The sequence below is a fragment of the Oenanthe melanoleuca genome, chromosome 8 (assembly GCF_029582105.1).
Source record: "Oenanthe melanoleuca isolate GR-GAL-2019-014 chromosome 8, OMel1.0, whole genome shotgun sequence".
NCBI lineage: Eukaryota > Metazoa > Chordata > Aves > Passeriformes > Muscicapidae > Oenanthe > Oenanthe melanoleuca.
In genome coordinates this window covers 25,460,398-25,474,711 of record NC_079342.1, presented here as the reverse complement: position 1 = coordinate 25,474,711, position 14,314 = coordinate 25,460,398, and the positions used below count along the sequence as shown (strand labels likewise).

The following is a 14,314-nucleotide window of genomic DNA, read 5'->3' as shown; positions in this document are numbered from 1 at the left end:
TTCCCAGTTTTACACCTTTTTCTATTTCCCACACTGAAGCACTAAGAGATGAGACATGCCAATGGAATATGTAAACTCTTCTTTGTGGGTTATTTGGTTTGCAGGGACCCTAATCCCTTGTGCCCTTGGTGAGCCAGCCAGCAATGTCTTGACCTACTGAAGGAAGACATCTCTCAGCATTTTCCAGTTGATATATTGGATTAGAATATCTTAGGCTCAGCTCTGCTTTACTACTTGGTCTTATTAACTTGAATTAGCGCATGTGCCCATTTGTGGAGTTCTAGGATCTTGTAAAAATTATGCAGATCTGCAAAGTTTTAACATGTCCAACCCCTTTTCCTTTCTCAGTTTGGAGTAGGCATATCTGCAATTTCTTTCAAGTGAGCAGGACAGTATTTCAGGGACAGTGTCTGGCTGTACATGTGTGCCCTTGTGAAGTCCTGGGTAGAACCTGGTGTATAAAATAAGCTGCCATCTCCTACCTGGCTGAACAAGACCTGCTTGCTCCAGCATTTCTATTATATTTCTACAGCTCTTAGTCTCCAGAATCTTAAGAGCTTAATTCTCTGTATGAATGCTGGGAAAAGGATTTCAAGATCCTTGAGAACAAGAACAATGAAAATACTGGCTCTGCAATTGTTTCCTGGCTGCTTAAACCTTACTCAAATGGATTTATAGCCAGAGCAGCTGATTAAAGGTCAGCTAAGTGGGAAATGTGAATGAAGGACTATTAGGTTTCTTTGCAGGTTACTCAGGTTATGATTCTGTCATGGCAAAAACTGGGGTGCCTGACCTCTGCCTCCCCTTTTGATTTCACCTTGCCTGTGAGCTTCCCTGATAACGTGACCTAGATCAGATCACGTTTGGGGAGGTGTCTCATTAAGCTTTGGAAAGTGAGGAGGCATTTTTCTGAGGCTGCTACTTCTGCCCTTGACCAGATCCCAAATCTGATGTGTCAGTGACACAGAGGATGGCACTTCTGCCCTGCTTTATTCCCTAGCTAGCCCCTGGGCCAGTACAGACCCTGCCTTTGGCATGTAAGTGCAGCAGCAAGTTCGTCCACGTGCTGTTCTTTTCTTCAGCTCGGTGTGCTGCAGACATTTGTACCTTCCTGGAGCTGCTGTCTCCCCAAAATGCTGTGCAGGGCTCCTGGCTCTGCCCCTCCTGCACAGACACATGTGCAGAATGGCTCTGTTTATCTGGGCAAGGCTGTGTAGGTGGGTGTCTCCCTCCAGGTCTCCCTCGAGTGGCTTGTGGTTTATTTTGGGACCAGTGTGGGTGTGAAGTGTCAGCTCACGAGGCTGCTTGCTGTCCTGAAGTGCTGAAATGACTTGGATGAGGTGAAACTGTCCAGTGGCCAAAGGGAAACCAATTCCTTCCTTATGGCCATCAGCTGATTGAGGTTTTCAGACCTCGGAGGACAGTGAAACATTTTCTCTAGGAACAGTTCCTCACAGCTCTGAGCCTGGACAAAGGGTATCTGTGTCCTGCATCCTTCCTGCCCAGCTCCATCTTGCACTTGGAGTCCCCTGTAACTGTGGATGCATCCTGCTATTATTCTCTACTTCGGTGGGGTTTAATTAAAATGCAGGTCTTTAATTTTTAATTTTTCCTTCCTGTTGATTCGACTGTCTCTGTGTGAGCGAGGTCTCGGTGCAATTACTGTGCTCCCTGTGGAGAAACAGACATTTAATTCAGCAGGGCAGGCTTTTTCTTGAGGGGGTTATTTTCCTGATCTTCCTACTCAGAGGGATGCAAAAGCAAAACATCCAGTGAGTGAAGAATACAACACTATTATTTGGTTGTTCTGGACACGTTTGCTGCATCTCAGTTCCCAAAATGTTATGTTCTTAGCAGAGAGCTGTCTCCTGAAACAAAGGGCTTGTGATGAAGCTATTCAGCACAACTTGCATTAGGAAACTGAGTTGAAACCATTGGGTCAGGTCGAGGTTTCTCTTTAAAACTCTGTTCTTTCAGCAGTGATGTGAAAAGATGGAGTTTTATTGTAGCATGAAGCTGTCTTATAATTTGTGAACCCAAAACCAGGACCAAGTATCTGCTGGCCATGGGGGCATGTGACCAGAGGGGACAGAGGCTCCTGCTGCTGTTTGGGACCCAGCTGAGCTCCTGGCAGAGACATCAACTCTGAACCTTCAATAAAGGCTGGAAATACTGGCTCTCAGGTTTCCACTGTCCTTATTTAAGTCTGCTTTACTAACTTAGTGCTTTTGCTGCCTGAACTCCCCTTGTGTAGGTCACTGCTGGAACATGCAAAGACAGGATTTCTCTGCACCTCCTGAACTGCAGTCCCAGGCTTTCAAAATACTTCAGGCTCTTTCAGCTCCACACCTGAGTCTTCCTGGGTTCCCCTTTTGTGTGTGCTAGGTTATTTTTATTGTGTTCACAGAAATCGTGTCTATATGTTTTAGACACTTCCAAATGCAGCCTCGTTCTTTTTCCACCAGTTCCACCCATGTCTGCTCTGTTTTATTTACCAGTGTTTAAGCTAACCGGTGTGTTGATAGAAGTGGCTTGTGCGCCTGATCCCTGCTTTGACCCCTGAGACTTGATAGAAGTACAGTAAAACCCTGGTGAAAGATAAGTACACATTAAAAAAAACTGATAAGTGCACACTGTGCCATAAAATCCTTGCAGTCCTACAGTAAATCCTGGCTGTACCTGTGCCTGAGTAGTTCAGGATCCTCATGCTGGTGACAGGGACACACTTGGGATGTGCCTTTTCATCATGATTTGGGTGAGGTATGGCCCCTTTCTGCCACATGTTCTGAATATTGCTTTGATTTGTAAGCTGCCAGCTTAGGCTGCAATAGCTGTTGAGGGTAAGAGTGATCTGATGGGATTTAAAGTGATTTTCATCCATCCCCCACGCACCCTGCCCCCCGCCGATGGCGAGGATAAACATTCCATTGTTTTTTGTGTGAAGTGCCTTTTAGTACCAAGCAGCCCAGCAATGGGGGATAAAGAAAGCAGATGTGTCCCGTGTCTTTTTAAACTGCTTTTGTTTTTCTGATCACTCTAAAGGAGGCTTTTAATTTTATTTTTTCCCCCCCCCTCCAAGCAGCAAGTGCTCCACAGGGTTTGATCAAAGCTCATAAATGATGAATTGAAGGAATGCCCGGCGGAGAACAGAACGCCCTCCTTGTGCTCCTCTCTGTGTGCTGAGAACACCATTGTTCCTTCCCGTACCTTTTCCATCCTCGAGCTTGGGGCTGGAGAGAAAAAGGCCTTTGTTCCTTGCCTGCCAGCTGAGACAATGCCAGTGTGTTGTCCTACCTCTGCTCCCAGCACCTGACTGGCCAGCGCTCTGTGCCTTTTGGCAAGCTGAGCACAATCATCCTGCAGCTACGCCCTTGCAAAGGGCTTCACAGCTTTCCTCCAGCCCCTCTCCCTGCTGCTTCACAGCCCCAGCCATGTCTGTCTGTCTGTGCCTGCTGTTTCATTTGGGGAGCAGAGCACAAGCAGCACCCTGTCCTGTGCTGCAGGCTGGGAGATGCAGCTTCTCCTGCCTGCCAGGGCACACAGCTGCTGGAAGGGGACAGACACCAGGCAGCCATGGTTGTTCCACCTCCTCTGTAATTTCTGCAGCATCTCAGCTTGTGCTGTGTCCACACAGCTGCTGGCAGGGGACAGAACAACACAGGCAGCCATGGTTTTTCCACCTTCTCTGTGATTTCTGCAGCATCTCAGCTTGTGCTGTCTCAGAATGCAAAGGAGAGAACTTGTGGTTCTCTCTTTCTCTTGGTTTTTGGGGGTTTTAGCAGGAACAAGAGCCTTGCAAATGAGGAGGGAGAGCATGGCATGGGCTGGGGTGGAGAAGAGGCTGGCAAGGACCTGTTTGGAGAGGTGCTGGGGTGCAGAGCATAGGACTGGCTCTTCCCTGTTGCTGACCAGAGCTCAGGAAGAGCCATGGGAGTTTCAGAATACCAGCAGTACTTGCTTCAACACCTGCCCCCACTCCTTCAGCTGCATCTCTCCTGCTCTTTTGCACCCAGGCTGATGCTGTCTGCCCTCAGGCACTGCAGCAAAGCAGTGGAGAAGGTGGTGGAGCTGCAATTCACCCTTGCAGTGCTGCATCGTCAGGCACCTGGCACTATGGCAAGTGCTTCAGTCTGTGGCACTTGTGCCAAAATCCAGCATCAGCTCCTCTTTCATCCCCACCTACTGCTGGAGTTCACCCCTCCATGGACAGCCCTGGTGTTACACTTGACCTGGGAGGAAGAGCTCAGCAGTGGGTTTGGGAAGAGCAGTGCTGCTGTCTGCTGGTATTCCATGCCAGAGGCCAGAGATGCCCGTGCCATGGAGTAAGGACCTGACACAAAGGCTCTGCTGGCTCCTGGCCAGTGTGACAGATGATGTCTAGTCACTACAGCCTGCCCAGCAGCTTTCTCTGGCCTCTGCTCTCCTCAAACTGAGCTGTCTCGGCTTCAGGTTTATCTTTGCCTGAAGTTTGCTCATGGGTGTGCCTTCTGAATCCCCCCAGTTACCTGTCAAACTGTGACAGTGCCAATGCCATGGTCCCCTTACCCAGAGCCTGAACTCAGCTGCAGAGGCTGAATTTCATCTCCCTGACAGCTTTAACCAGAACAGTGTAGCATTGCCTGGGTGAAGAATGTGATTTACTTGCATATGTGTGGCATGTGAACACCAGGGCCAGAGGGCACCACTTGAGTCCTCTCCTTTCTCTTTCCCTTTGTTCCCCCCTCCAGCCCTTTCCATCAGAGAGCCTGAGCCTTGCTAGCACTTTTGTTTGGGGGTGAGGAGAAGAATGTGTGGGTTGGCAAGAGGAGGTGGGAGCCAGATCTTTTGGGAGCCAGGAGGCTGAAACTGAAAAAGCCAACAATCTAGGGAAGCTGACAAGTTTAAAATTAGATTGACCCTGTGCTTTCATATTGCTGGAATTTAATTCCTCTCACCCTGCAGCTTCTGGTCTGACTCAAAGCAAGGGTTCCCAGGATGTGGTCAGTGGAGGCCAGTGCTGTCTGTGGCCTGTGTCAGAGACAGATGTACCTCCTGTCCACCTCCTTGTGTTTCTGAAAGGTTGGAGAAATTCAGCCTTGAGAAGCCAGGGAAGCCTCCTGTATTTCTCTTTTCTTTGTGTCAGCGTGTGGCTTGTGTCTGATGCCTGTTCCCCCTCAAACTGGGATACTGCTGTGTATAGAAGCTGATCAGAGCTTTTCCTTTTCCAGGCGTGATTGTAACTCTTTCTCTTCTGTTCCTGTTTGCAGGTTGTGCAGCTTGACATTAAAGAAACTGGTAGTCTTAAAGGAGTTGGATAAGGAGCTTATTTCTGGGGTCATTGCTGTCAAAATGCAGGTAATTGCTGCTCAGTTCTAAGAATTGTTTTGTTTGTCTCAAAATACTGGGCAGGTGCCCAAACTGAGCTTTACCTCCATGTGAGGGTCCATTGCATCCAGAGACCTCTTCCCAAGCCCATCAGGGTGTTCTGGATCTATGTAGACTCTTTTCTGACCCTTCTTCCATGTTCCTACCTCATTTCACTGTTGTAAATGAAGAATATTGTTCTCTGATGGCTCAGCATGAGCTTCTCTGCATGTAAAAATGCTCTTCACTGATCACATGCCACCTTTTCTCCTGAGCTAGCACAAAATCCAAGCCTGGCTCTCTGTTAAACAGTCTGGGACTGAATCTCTTGGTAACTGGGTCTTGGTTTGGGGAATCTGGGCCTTCCTCTGCTGGTGGGCAGCTCTGCTGCCGAGTCTGTGGCCAAGATTTGTAGGGTGCCTGTACAGACTAATTGCTTTTCCTAAAATACAGTTGTCATCCTAGGTAAATAACCCACTTCACAGCAGATGTTTGTGCCATTTAATTAGGTGCCTCCATGTAGGTCACTCTGCCTGGAGGAGGGCTGGGAAGGGAAGGGGCTCAGCTCCTCTGTGCTTGCTCACGTGCTGCCATCACTGCAAACACTGAAGTGTTTAACTAGGAAAAGCCTAGCAGACCTATGAGCAGAACATTAACTGTGTGTCCTGGTTTGAAGGACAGGTATCTGCCAATAAAGGCAGCAGCTTCTCTTTGAAATGGAGAATGTAAACCCCCTCCCTCCAAATTATTATTATAATTTTGAAATTAAGGGGCTCTCAGGCAAAGATATGGGAATTAGGAATAACAGTTCTTTACTAGGAAAAATTAAAATAGAAATACAGTATTACAAAGAACAATCCCAAACCCTGCCAGAGTCAGAATCCAAGCTGACACCCGTCAGTCAGTCAGGGTGTTGGCACAGTCCCATTCAATGGTGGCTGCATCCTCCTGCAGGGGCAGATGTGGTTCAGCTGGAGCAGTGCTCCTGGAGAAGGTGCAGTTTCCTCTGAAGGTGAAGGGATGATGTGGAAAGGTCTGGCTTTCCTCTGGAATGCAGTGGAAAGAAGGTCCCTTGGTGTCCAAAATGTCAGTTTTTATCTGGGTAGGAAAGGCTTGGCTGCTCCCCTGGCTGGAGCATCTCCCAGTGGGATGATGGAATTTTATCAGTCATGCAGTGGGACTGAATGGGCCAGCAGCAGATGATATCTTCCTGGAGGGAGGATGGGCTGTGGGAAAGATAAAGATGATTGCCCCAGCTGGTTTTAACAGATGGTGGTAGAATACACATGCTGGTTACATCCTTACTGCAACCTAAGACACTATTCTGAAAAGCTTCTGTTTTTCCAATGAAGAGCCAGGAAAACCCCTGCAGAGAGCTGGTTGTGTCAAAGCACATCAAGTCTAGTTTGGAAGGTGAAATCAGGAAGGAAGAACACGTAGCTGAGAATTTAATTGGTGTCTCTCACATCTGAGTCGTCCAGCTGGGGTAAAAATGTGTCCCTCTAAGTTGGAGGGGGTTTGTGCACCCACAGCAGAGAGCAGAAAGGCAAGAAACTGCTTCACACACCTGGATTTGTGGGAATCTCAGAAGAAGCACTGCTGTGGGTTTCCAGGCTGTCAGATACTGCTTATCAAGGCTGAAAGCTTTCCATATGTTCGCCCTCCTGGATGATGAATGCATCACTATAAGCACCTGAGGCTTGTCAGCAAATGATCTGTGCCCAGAGAGTGCCAGACTTGGGTTGACTAATTCAGCAGCTTTTATTAGGGCAAAACCTTCTTTTCCTGTCCAGATTCCTGCTGCTGACACTTTTTATAGGTGAAAGCTTGCCCCAGGCCCACAAATCCATAGGGAATTTTAACACTTGAGGGTTTCACATCCCATTTTGTGTATGTGTGTTGCTGCAGTGTTCAGACACTGGAACCTGAGCAGTCCTCTCCACACTATTAAAAATCCCTTTAGAGCTTGCAGGTTATGATGCTGATGCTGACAGGCTTTTTAGGGATGCTTTATTGGCCAGCACTCAGGTTTCTGACGTGCCTATTGTTGGAGGCTGGTGGTACTGGATCATCAAATCCATGATCTCTGTCAAATGACTGCTTTGTGTGGGGAATTGCACACGAGTTGTCAGACATCAGAGCCCTTCCAGAGGGAATGACTGCATTCAGACCTAATGAGAGCATCTCACCTGCATTTCCCACCTCTCCTTGCAGCCTGCAGAGCAGAGATGTTCAAAGAGCTGTCAGATGCATTTTCCCCAGCCACTGCTCTGTTTATCTTCTGTTGCCTTTTAAAAGCAACTATATTTGGTCTTTCATTAGGTTTTGGTTGCGTAACCAGAAAAGCAAGATTGCTGCTATTAGGAGCTTTGCACAAATGGAGCAGCTGCTGCTGCTGCTGCCAGGGGCCAGGCTGGCTGTGCTTCACTTGCACGTGTGCTGCTTGTCCTGGGGGCAGCCCTTGGGTGCCTGGCTCTGCTCTGTTGTCTGGTGTCAGATCTGCTGGAGCTCAGGCTGTCTTTGGGGAGGAGGGGATGTAAACCAGGCTCTGCTGCCTCTCATCTCGTGATGCTCTTCGAGGCTGATAGGGGCAGACTGCATTTCCCCTTGGAGGTGTTCACCCCTTCCCAGTCTATCTCTGATTTCCCAGATGCTGCTTTTTTGAGAGCTCCAGTTCTGTGCTTCTGGGAGATCAGCCTGTCTGGACAAAGCCAGATCTGCAGCCTCAGCAGAACATGGAGCCGGAGCCCTCTGAAACTTGCCTCTGTGTTTGAACAACGCAGAAGGGTTTGCTAGGCAGCAGTCTGTCATGTTTCCCTGCTAGTTTTCTCTCAAACATTCCCTGGAATGAAATGCTCACACAGTAAATAGCCTGGTAACTCTGTTAGCATAAGGCAGCCCACACACAGGGTTGATTTGGAGTTGCCCTGAGATACATTAAATCTCCAGACTCCACTGAGATGCTTAGTGATTTTTTTTTCTTGAATATCTCCAGCTATTGGCAATTGTTTAGACAGGTTAAAGTCCTCATTTTCCCCAGGGAGGGGTGTGTGCATAAAAAGAAAAGCCCAGTCTGTCGTGGAGATTTAAGCATGATGCTGCAGCTTCCAGACCCTGGAGAGGAAGAGCCTTGTACCTATTGGCTGAAGTGAAAATGGGAGACTTCAACTCCAGGGCTTGGGGGTTGACTCAGCCTTTCAAGGCTGGGGTTTGGCAGAACAAAAGCTGCATTGTTGCCGTTAGGGACGGTAAATATGCCCAAATCTTTATTAGTCAAATATCTCCCTTTCATCTCATTAATATTTCACAGAAGTACAAGGTCAGAGCCATCCGTTCACTTCTCCCTGGTAGTCCCTGACAACGTTTCCTGGCTGGGATGGGATGTGAGAGGTGGGGAATTCACCTGCTGCTGGACTTTGTTTCCTGCAGGGCTCCAAGCGCATCCTGCGCTCCCACGAGATCGTGTTGCCCCCGAGTGGACACGTGGAGACAGAGCTGGCACTGACCTTCTCACTGCAGGTAGGGATGGAGGGACAGACAGACAGAGGGATGCACAGCTCCCTCCTGGGTCTTTGCCTGGTGGCTCTGGGTGAGGATCTGTTGGAACCCAAAAGCCTGGGAGTTGTGAACTTTCTGACCCCCAGGAGAACACTGCTTTTGACTTGAGACTCCCAGGAGAAGGCTTCCAAATTTCTTGTGATGGAGTTAAAATCACTCACTGGTGATTAACTACTGGTGTGTAGTTAGAATAGAAGTGTGTGATTTCACATGGTTTGGAATTTGGGGTTTTAGAGTATAAGAATAGGTATGGGACAAGATGGACGTTCTTGGGTGTTGTCTCTTTCTGTCTTCTTTCTTCTTAGTTTTAGGTAGTAATTTTTGGTTGGATAGTTAGTGCTGCACTGTGGGTCACAGGGGTTTGGTTATTGGGTCAAAAGTATAAATAATATAGGTGGTAATTCTCTATTGGACTGTTCAGCTTTAAAAGAACTTAAAACTAGCTAAATTCACCTCCATTTTGCTCACTTTTAGCCAGAAGTGTTGCAGAACTCTCTGTACCTTAGATAAGATTTAATAAACCACCAAGCCCCAAGGAGAAAATTCACCTCCTTTGTGTTTTTAATCCTGACTCTGAGTGAAGGCAGAAGAAAATGAAGATAAGCCACTAATTAGGTTGTGCAGCTAACCCAAAGATCCTGGTGAGCAGCAGCACAGCTTGAGCTGCCTCTCAGCACTCAGGGTCTGGGGCAGGGTGCTGGTTCACAGTGTTCCTTCCTTTGCAGTCTGTCCTCTTCAGGTCCTAGCTGTGGCAAGAGCTGGAGCAGAGCAAGCTTGGCTGTTTTTTTCCTTTTGTTGCCTTCTTTTTATGAGCAGGCAGTGGAGGATGGCAGTCGTGGGGGTGGTGTGGAGTGTCAGGCTGACAGAAGGCAGTAGCAGGAAGGAGTCAGGTGAGCCTCTGATTTGGAGTTGCTGAGGGAGGCACCTTTTGGGGAGGCAGGAGCAGTGTGCTTATAGTTACTCTAGGCTCTGGAGTCACAGGAATAGCTGGGAATTGGAGCAACTGCATTGTTTGGTTGCTCTTTTCCTCAAAAAAGAGGAGCTGCCCTGGTGCTACCTCCTGAGCGGGGAATGAGGTAAATTAAGGGCTGGCTTGCTGAAAGTGAGAGAGAGGATGCTGCACACACAGAGCAGGGCCAGACAGGAGCATTCATACCTGGATTATCTGTGTTTTGTGACTGTTGGTTAGATCTTGACTTCAGGCCTTGGAGCTGGTGAGGAGAAGGGCTCAGGTGATGATGATGATGTGAGGCTGGTTGTTACTCAGAGCTGTGCAGAGCTGAAGCAGGTGAGGTTTCATTGCAGACAGGTGATAACCCTGCAGCTGCCCAGGCAGATGGCTGGGTTCACTGCAGCATTGCATTCACTCTTTTGTGAGCAGGAGTAACCAAGCTGCATGCCAGGAATATCTGCACCTGGATCCTGTGGCTGCAGCTTTCCCATGGTTGGGAACAAAGCTGTAAGACAAGCCAGGTCTCCCTCTGCCAGTCCTGTGTCAGCAAGGAGCAAGTCTGCAGATGTTTTTGGAATTAATTTGGACTGTGGTGTTTTGGGTTTTTCTCTGGGGCTCAGAGCAATGCTGCAGCAGGATGCAGAGCACTGCCTTTAACTCAGTTTAACTCAGGGGCTGGGAGTTGAGCCAGAACAGGGGAGAGGAATGGCTGTGACACTGAGCCTGCAGCAGGGCTGAAAGCAGAGATGTGCTGCTGGTCTCTGACTGCAGGAAGGGTTGGTGGTCTTGGATGCAGTAAGGCCTGGGAAACAGCACAGTTGGGTTTTTATGGCAACTTTTACTACTGCTTAATTGGACAATGGCTGAAAGCTACTTCTAGCTAACAACTGCAGCTTAATTCAGCCACAGTCTGAATTTAGTGCCTGGGATATATTTGAGGGTGGTGATGGGCCACAAAGTAGAAGCATGTGGGTGTCCCTGAGCAAGGTTTTGTTGTCTTGCAGCAGTCAATCTCCATGTTTCACTGTCAGCTCTCAGCACCATGCTACCTGCCTGGAATTGCAGCCCCTTGTCCCTTCAGTCACTGCCTGCTCAGTTCCTCCTCCTGGGGACATTCTTGTCTTTCCTGCTGTGTGACACAGCTGAGTGAGCCTGGAGTTTCCCCAGTCCTCTTCCCCTCCTAGCTAGGGCTGGAGCTGGAGCAGCAGCAGCCCTTGTGGCAGGTGGGCTGCCATGACCCTTCCTGCTGGAATGTCTGCTTCTCCTGACCCACGCTTGTGTGGGGTTCACAGAGCCCAGGGAAATTCCCCAGCTATTCCAAGCACAACATCACAGCTCTCTGGCATTAATTAAGAGCTCTGCACTTAATTCCTGTCTTTAATCTAATAAGCCATTCCAGATGGGAGAGATTACATCACTGGGGCTTCAGAAAAGGTCTTGCCCTGACTCTCACTGTTCTGGTGTGGGTGTTTTCTCACCCCTCAGAGGTGCCTTGAGGTGTTTGGTGCTCCCTCTAAAAGCTTTCAAAAACTATTTTGATCCAAACTGTTTTCCTCTCCAATCTCTGTCATGGACTGACAATCTCTGAAAAGTTTGTGTTGATAGAGTTGGTAAGTAATGGCTGGTATTAAAAAAGCTGGACTGTACTACACAAATAGCTTATCTTTTCTTCTGGAGGGCCTTGCTTTAATGGAGGAGCTGAGTGTCTCTGTTCTTTTCTTTTACCTCATCTCTGAATGCTCATCAGAAGTGGCCAGGCAGTATACTTGAGAAAAGCAGAAACTTGTACATGTATGCACTTGAGCTGTTCAGTTTAATCCCAGAAAACTGGACACATTCAAATTGAGCTGGCCTGGGACCAAGGGTGACTTGGGACTTCAGTTCTAGGTTTCTACTTAAGCAGCCTTGGTGTGGCTCAAATGCTTTGAACTGAGAGCAAGGAGTCCCTTTCCCTGCTGCCCTTCCAGCATGTAGAAGGGCCCAGAAGCAAGGAAATGGTAAATTTGGATGTGAAAGGTGCCTCTGGCTTTTTGAGCCCCTCCTGCCCCTTCTCTCCAGTAACTTTCTTCCATCCTTCTTCAGGGATGTTGCACATCTGTAGAGTCACAGGCTCTGTGTGCTTTGAGGCTGTCTGTTACTTAGGACTAAAAGGACTTTTTTAGGACTGTTGTTCCTCTCTTGTGCAATGCCACTGCCTCAGGCCATGAGCAGTAGATCTTGCCCTTGCAGGGTAATCAGCTAATTAGTATTCTTCTAGTTTGGGTGGCCACTGCTCCCAGCTCCCTGCAGAGTAGTCAGGGTTGCTCTGGACTGCAAATTAATATCTCAGGGGTTTCTGGTGTTGTTTGCTATTTGATTTTATCAAGTGTTTTGATGGGCAGGGAATTAATTTTCATAATGTCCCAAGGAAAAAAAAGAGGAATTAGTTCTTCCCTGCAAGAGAAGCATCCTTCACTTGGGAATGCCCTCTTTGAGATCCCAGCAATTAGGTTCTTCTGTCTGCTGGTTATTTAGCACTATTTATGTTGCATATTTGGAGCAGATATCCCAGTCTCTTCTCTTCTTGGGATGAAAACTGGTCAGATTGCTGCTTTGTCTTTTCTTCCTTTGCACAGCTTCTCCCTCATGGTTATGGTTAGCCCTATTTATTCCCTATTAGTCTCTGCTTGATTTCACAGCTTTCTCTTCCTGGGGGGCTCCTGGAGGAGGTGTATAAACAAATCTATTTCCTTGTATGGAACATGTATTGGGAGGATTTATGTCTTTGCAACATAACTTGGCAGTAGGATAGGGTTGTTGTTTTTTTTTTCTTGACTTAATTACTTAAAATACAACCAATTGAGAAGTGTCCTTGTGCTGGAGGGAAGGAGAAAACTCCTGCCAAGAGTGTGGGGGTCTGTGGCTGTCCCTGCCACTGCCAGCTGTTTGTGCAGCCCATGGGCTCCAGTTTGGGCATCCTCTGTTCAGCTGTTGGGGAAAATGTCTCCTGGGGGCTCCTCATCCCCCTGGGTCAGCCCTTCCCACATGGAGCAGCTGCTCTGTGTGCCTGGGTTGTGTTTTTGGGGCTGGGCTGTGTCTGAGCTGTTTGGGCAGAGCTGAAAGTTGCTCACTGCGTGTGAGCGAGCTCTAGGCACTCAGGAAAGCCCTGGGGTTCTTCCTTTGGGATGGAGCTTGTCCATGAAGCTTGGGAGGTGTTGCCAAGACACAAAATGAACTCTTGCACTGTTTCCCACCTCAGTACCCTCACTTCTTGAAGAGAGAAGGCAACAAGCTTCAGATCATGCTGCAGCGGCGCAAGCGGTACAAGAACCGAACCATTTTGGGCTACAAGACCCTGGCTGTGGGCTGCATCAACATGGCTGAGGTGAGCTGCTCTTCAGTGGTCTCTTCACCCATGGGGACATTGGCCCTTCTCTCCAAACCCACTGTTGTCACTCTGCTCATTGAGAAGTACCTGGCTGGATTGCAAATAGCCGTGATCAATATTCACAGGGCAGTATTTTAACCAGATTTTATTAGTGAACAATAATATTGAGTGTTTTTTGCCTCATGTCTTAATAGTTTTAAGTTTCATGAGGATAGCTCGTGACTTTTTGAGGGTTTTGTTATTGTTTTGTGGCTTTGTTGGAGCTGGGGGGTCCAGATCAAAATGCAGAATGAGATAGAGTCACTTGGGCAACCCTTCCAGCCCTGAGAAGTGGTAAAGTTAAAGCAAGACTTGCTGTGCTTCTCAGTGCCACAGAATGGGAGTTCAGGATTAAGCAATTTCTCTCATTTTGCTTGAAAAACCCTTGGCCATTGTTATTTTGTGGCTGTTGGTAATTTAGGTGGAGCTCTGTTCATGAGAAGTAAATGATGAAATTAATGCTGGAGTCAAGTATGGATAAATTATTCACAAAGGCTTTCTGAATGGCATAGCTCCATGCTTTGTTATTTCATGGCCTGTTTAATCTCTGCTGTTTCAGTGTCTGAGTGTTTAGAAATGGGCTTAGCAGTAGCAAGAGCAGTTTAACACCAATATTTTTCATCAGACTGCATTCTGTCAACAAATGACTTTTATCCAAAACAAGCTAGTGTTATGCTGTGGTGAGTTATTAATATATCAAGTAATTCACTCTAAAGACTACTTCTCTTGTGTGAGTGCAGCCTCCCTGAGCCTTGCAGTGAATGGTGAGCTCCTTATTTGAATTGGCCAAATGCTTGGTGTTGCAGCTAACATTTTTCCTGTACTGTTTGATTTGTTGGACAACTGGAAAGTAAATACTGCTGTAAGGCAGAAAACATGTGGGCCCATTAATTAGAGTCATCTAAGTGTTGGGCATTTGCTGCTGCTGCATGTGGTTTTTCTTATGTCTGTTTGTATGTCAGCTGACTGGAGTTGCAAGGTCAAAAATGTTCAAAGGTTCACCATGTTAGGAAATAGTTGCTCTCCAGCTCATCTGGAATATCTATGAAATTGAA

At 47.7% G+C, this 14,314-nt stretch overlaps 1 protein-coding gene across 4 annotated transcripts in view; it reads left to right on the top strand.

Annotated features, from left to right (window-relative positions):
* Positions 1-14,314, top strand: part of PACS2 (phosphofurin acidic cluster sorting protein 2) — a 75,516-nt gene that overhangs the window by 20,342 nt on the left and 40,860 nt on the right. For all 4 annotated transcript variants that reach the window (XM_056497635.1, XM_056497634.1, XM_056497631.1 and 1 more), the window contains exons 2-4: positions 5,247-5,334; positions 8,773-8,862; positions 13,092-13,217. In XM_056497635.1, coding sequence (XP_056353610.1) covers positions 5,247-5,334; positions 8,773-8,862; positions 13,092-13,217 — 304 coding nt within the window. The remainder of the gene's footprint in view (positions 1-5,246; positions 5,335-8,772; positions 8,863-13,091; positions 13,218-14,314) is intronic.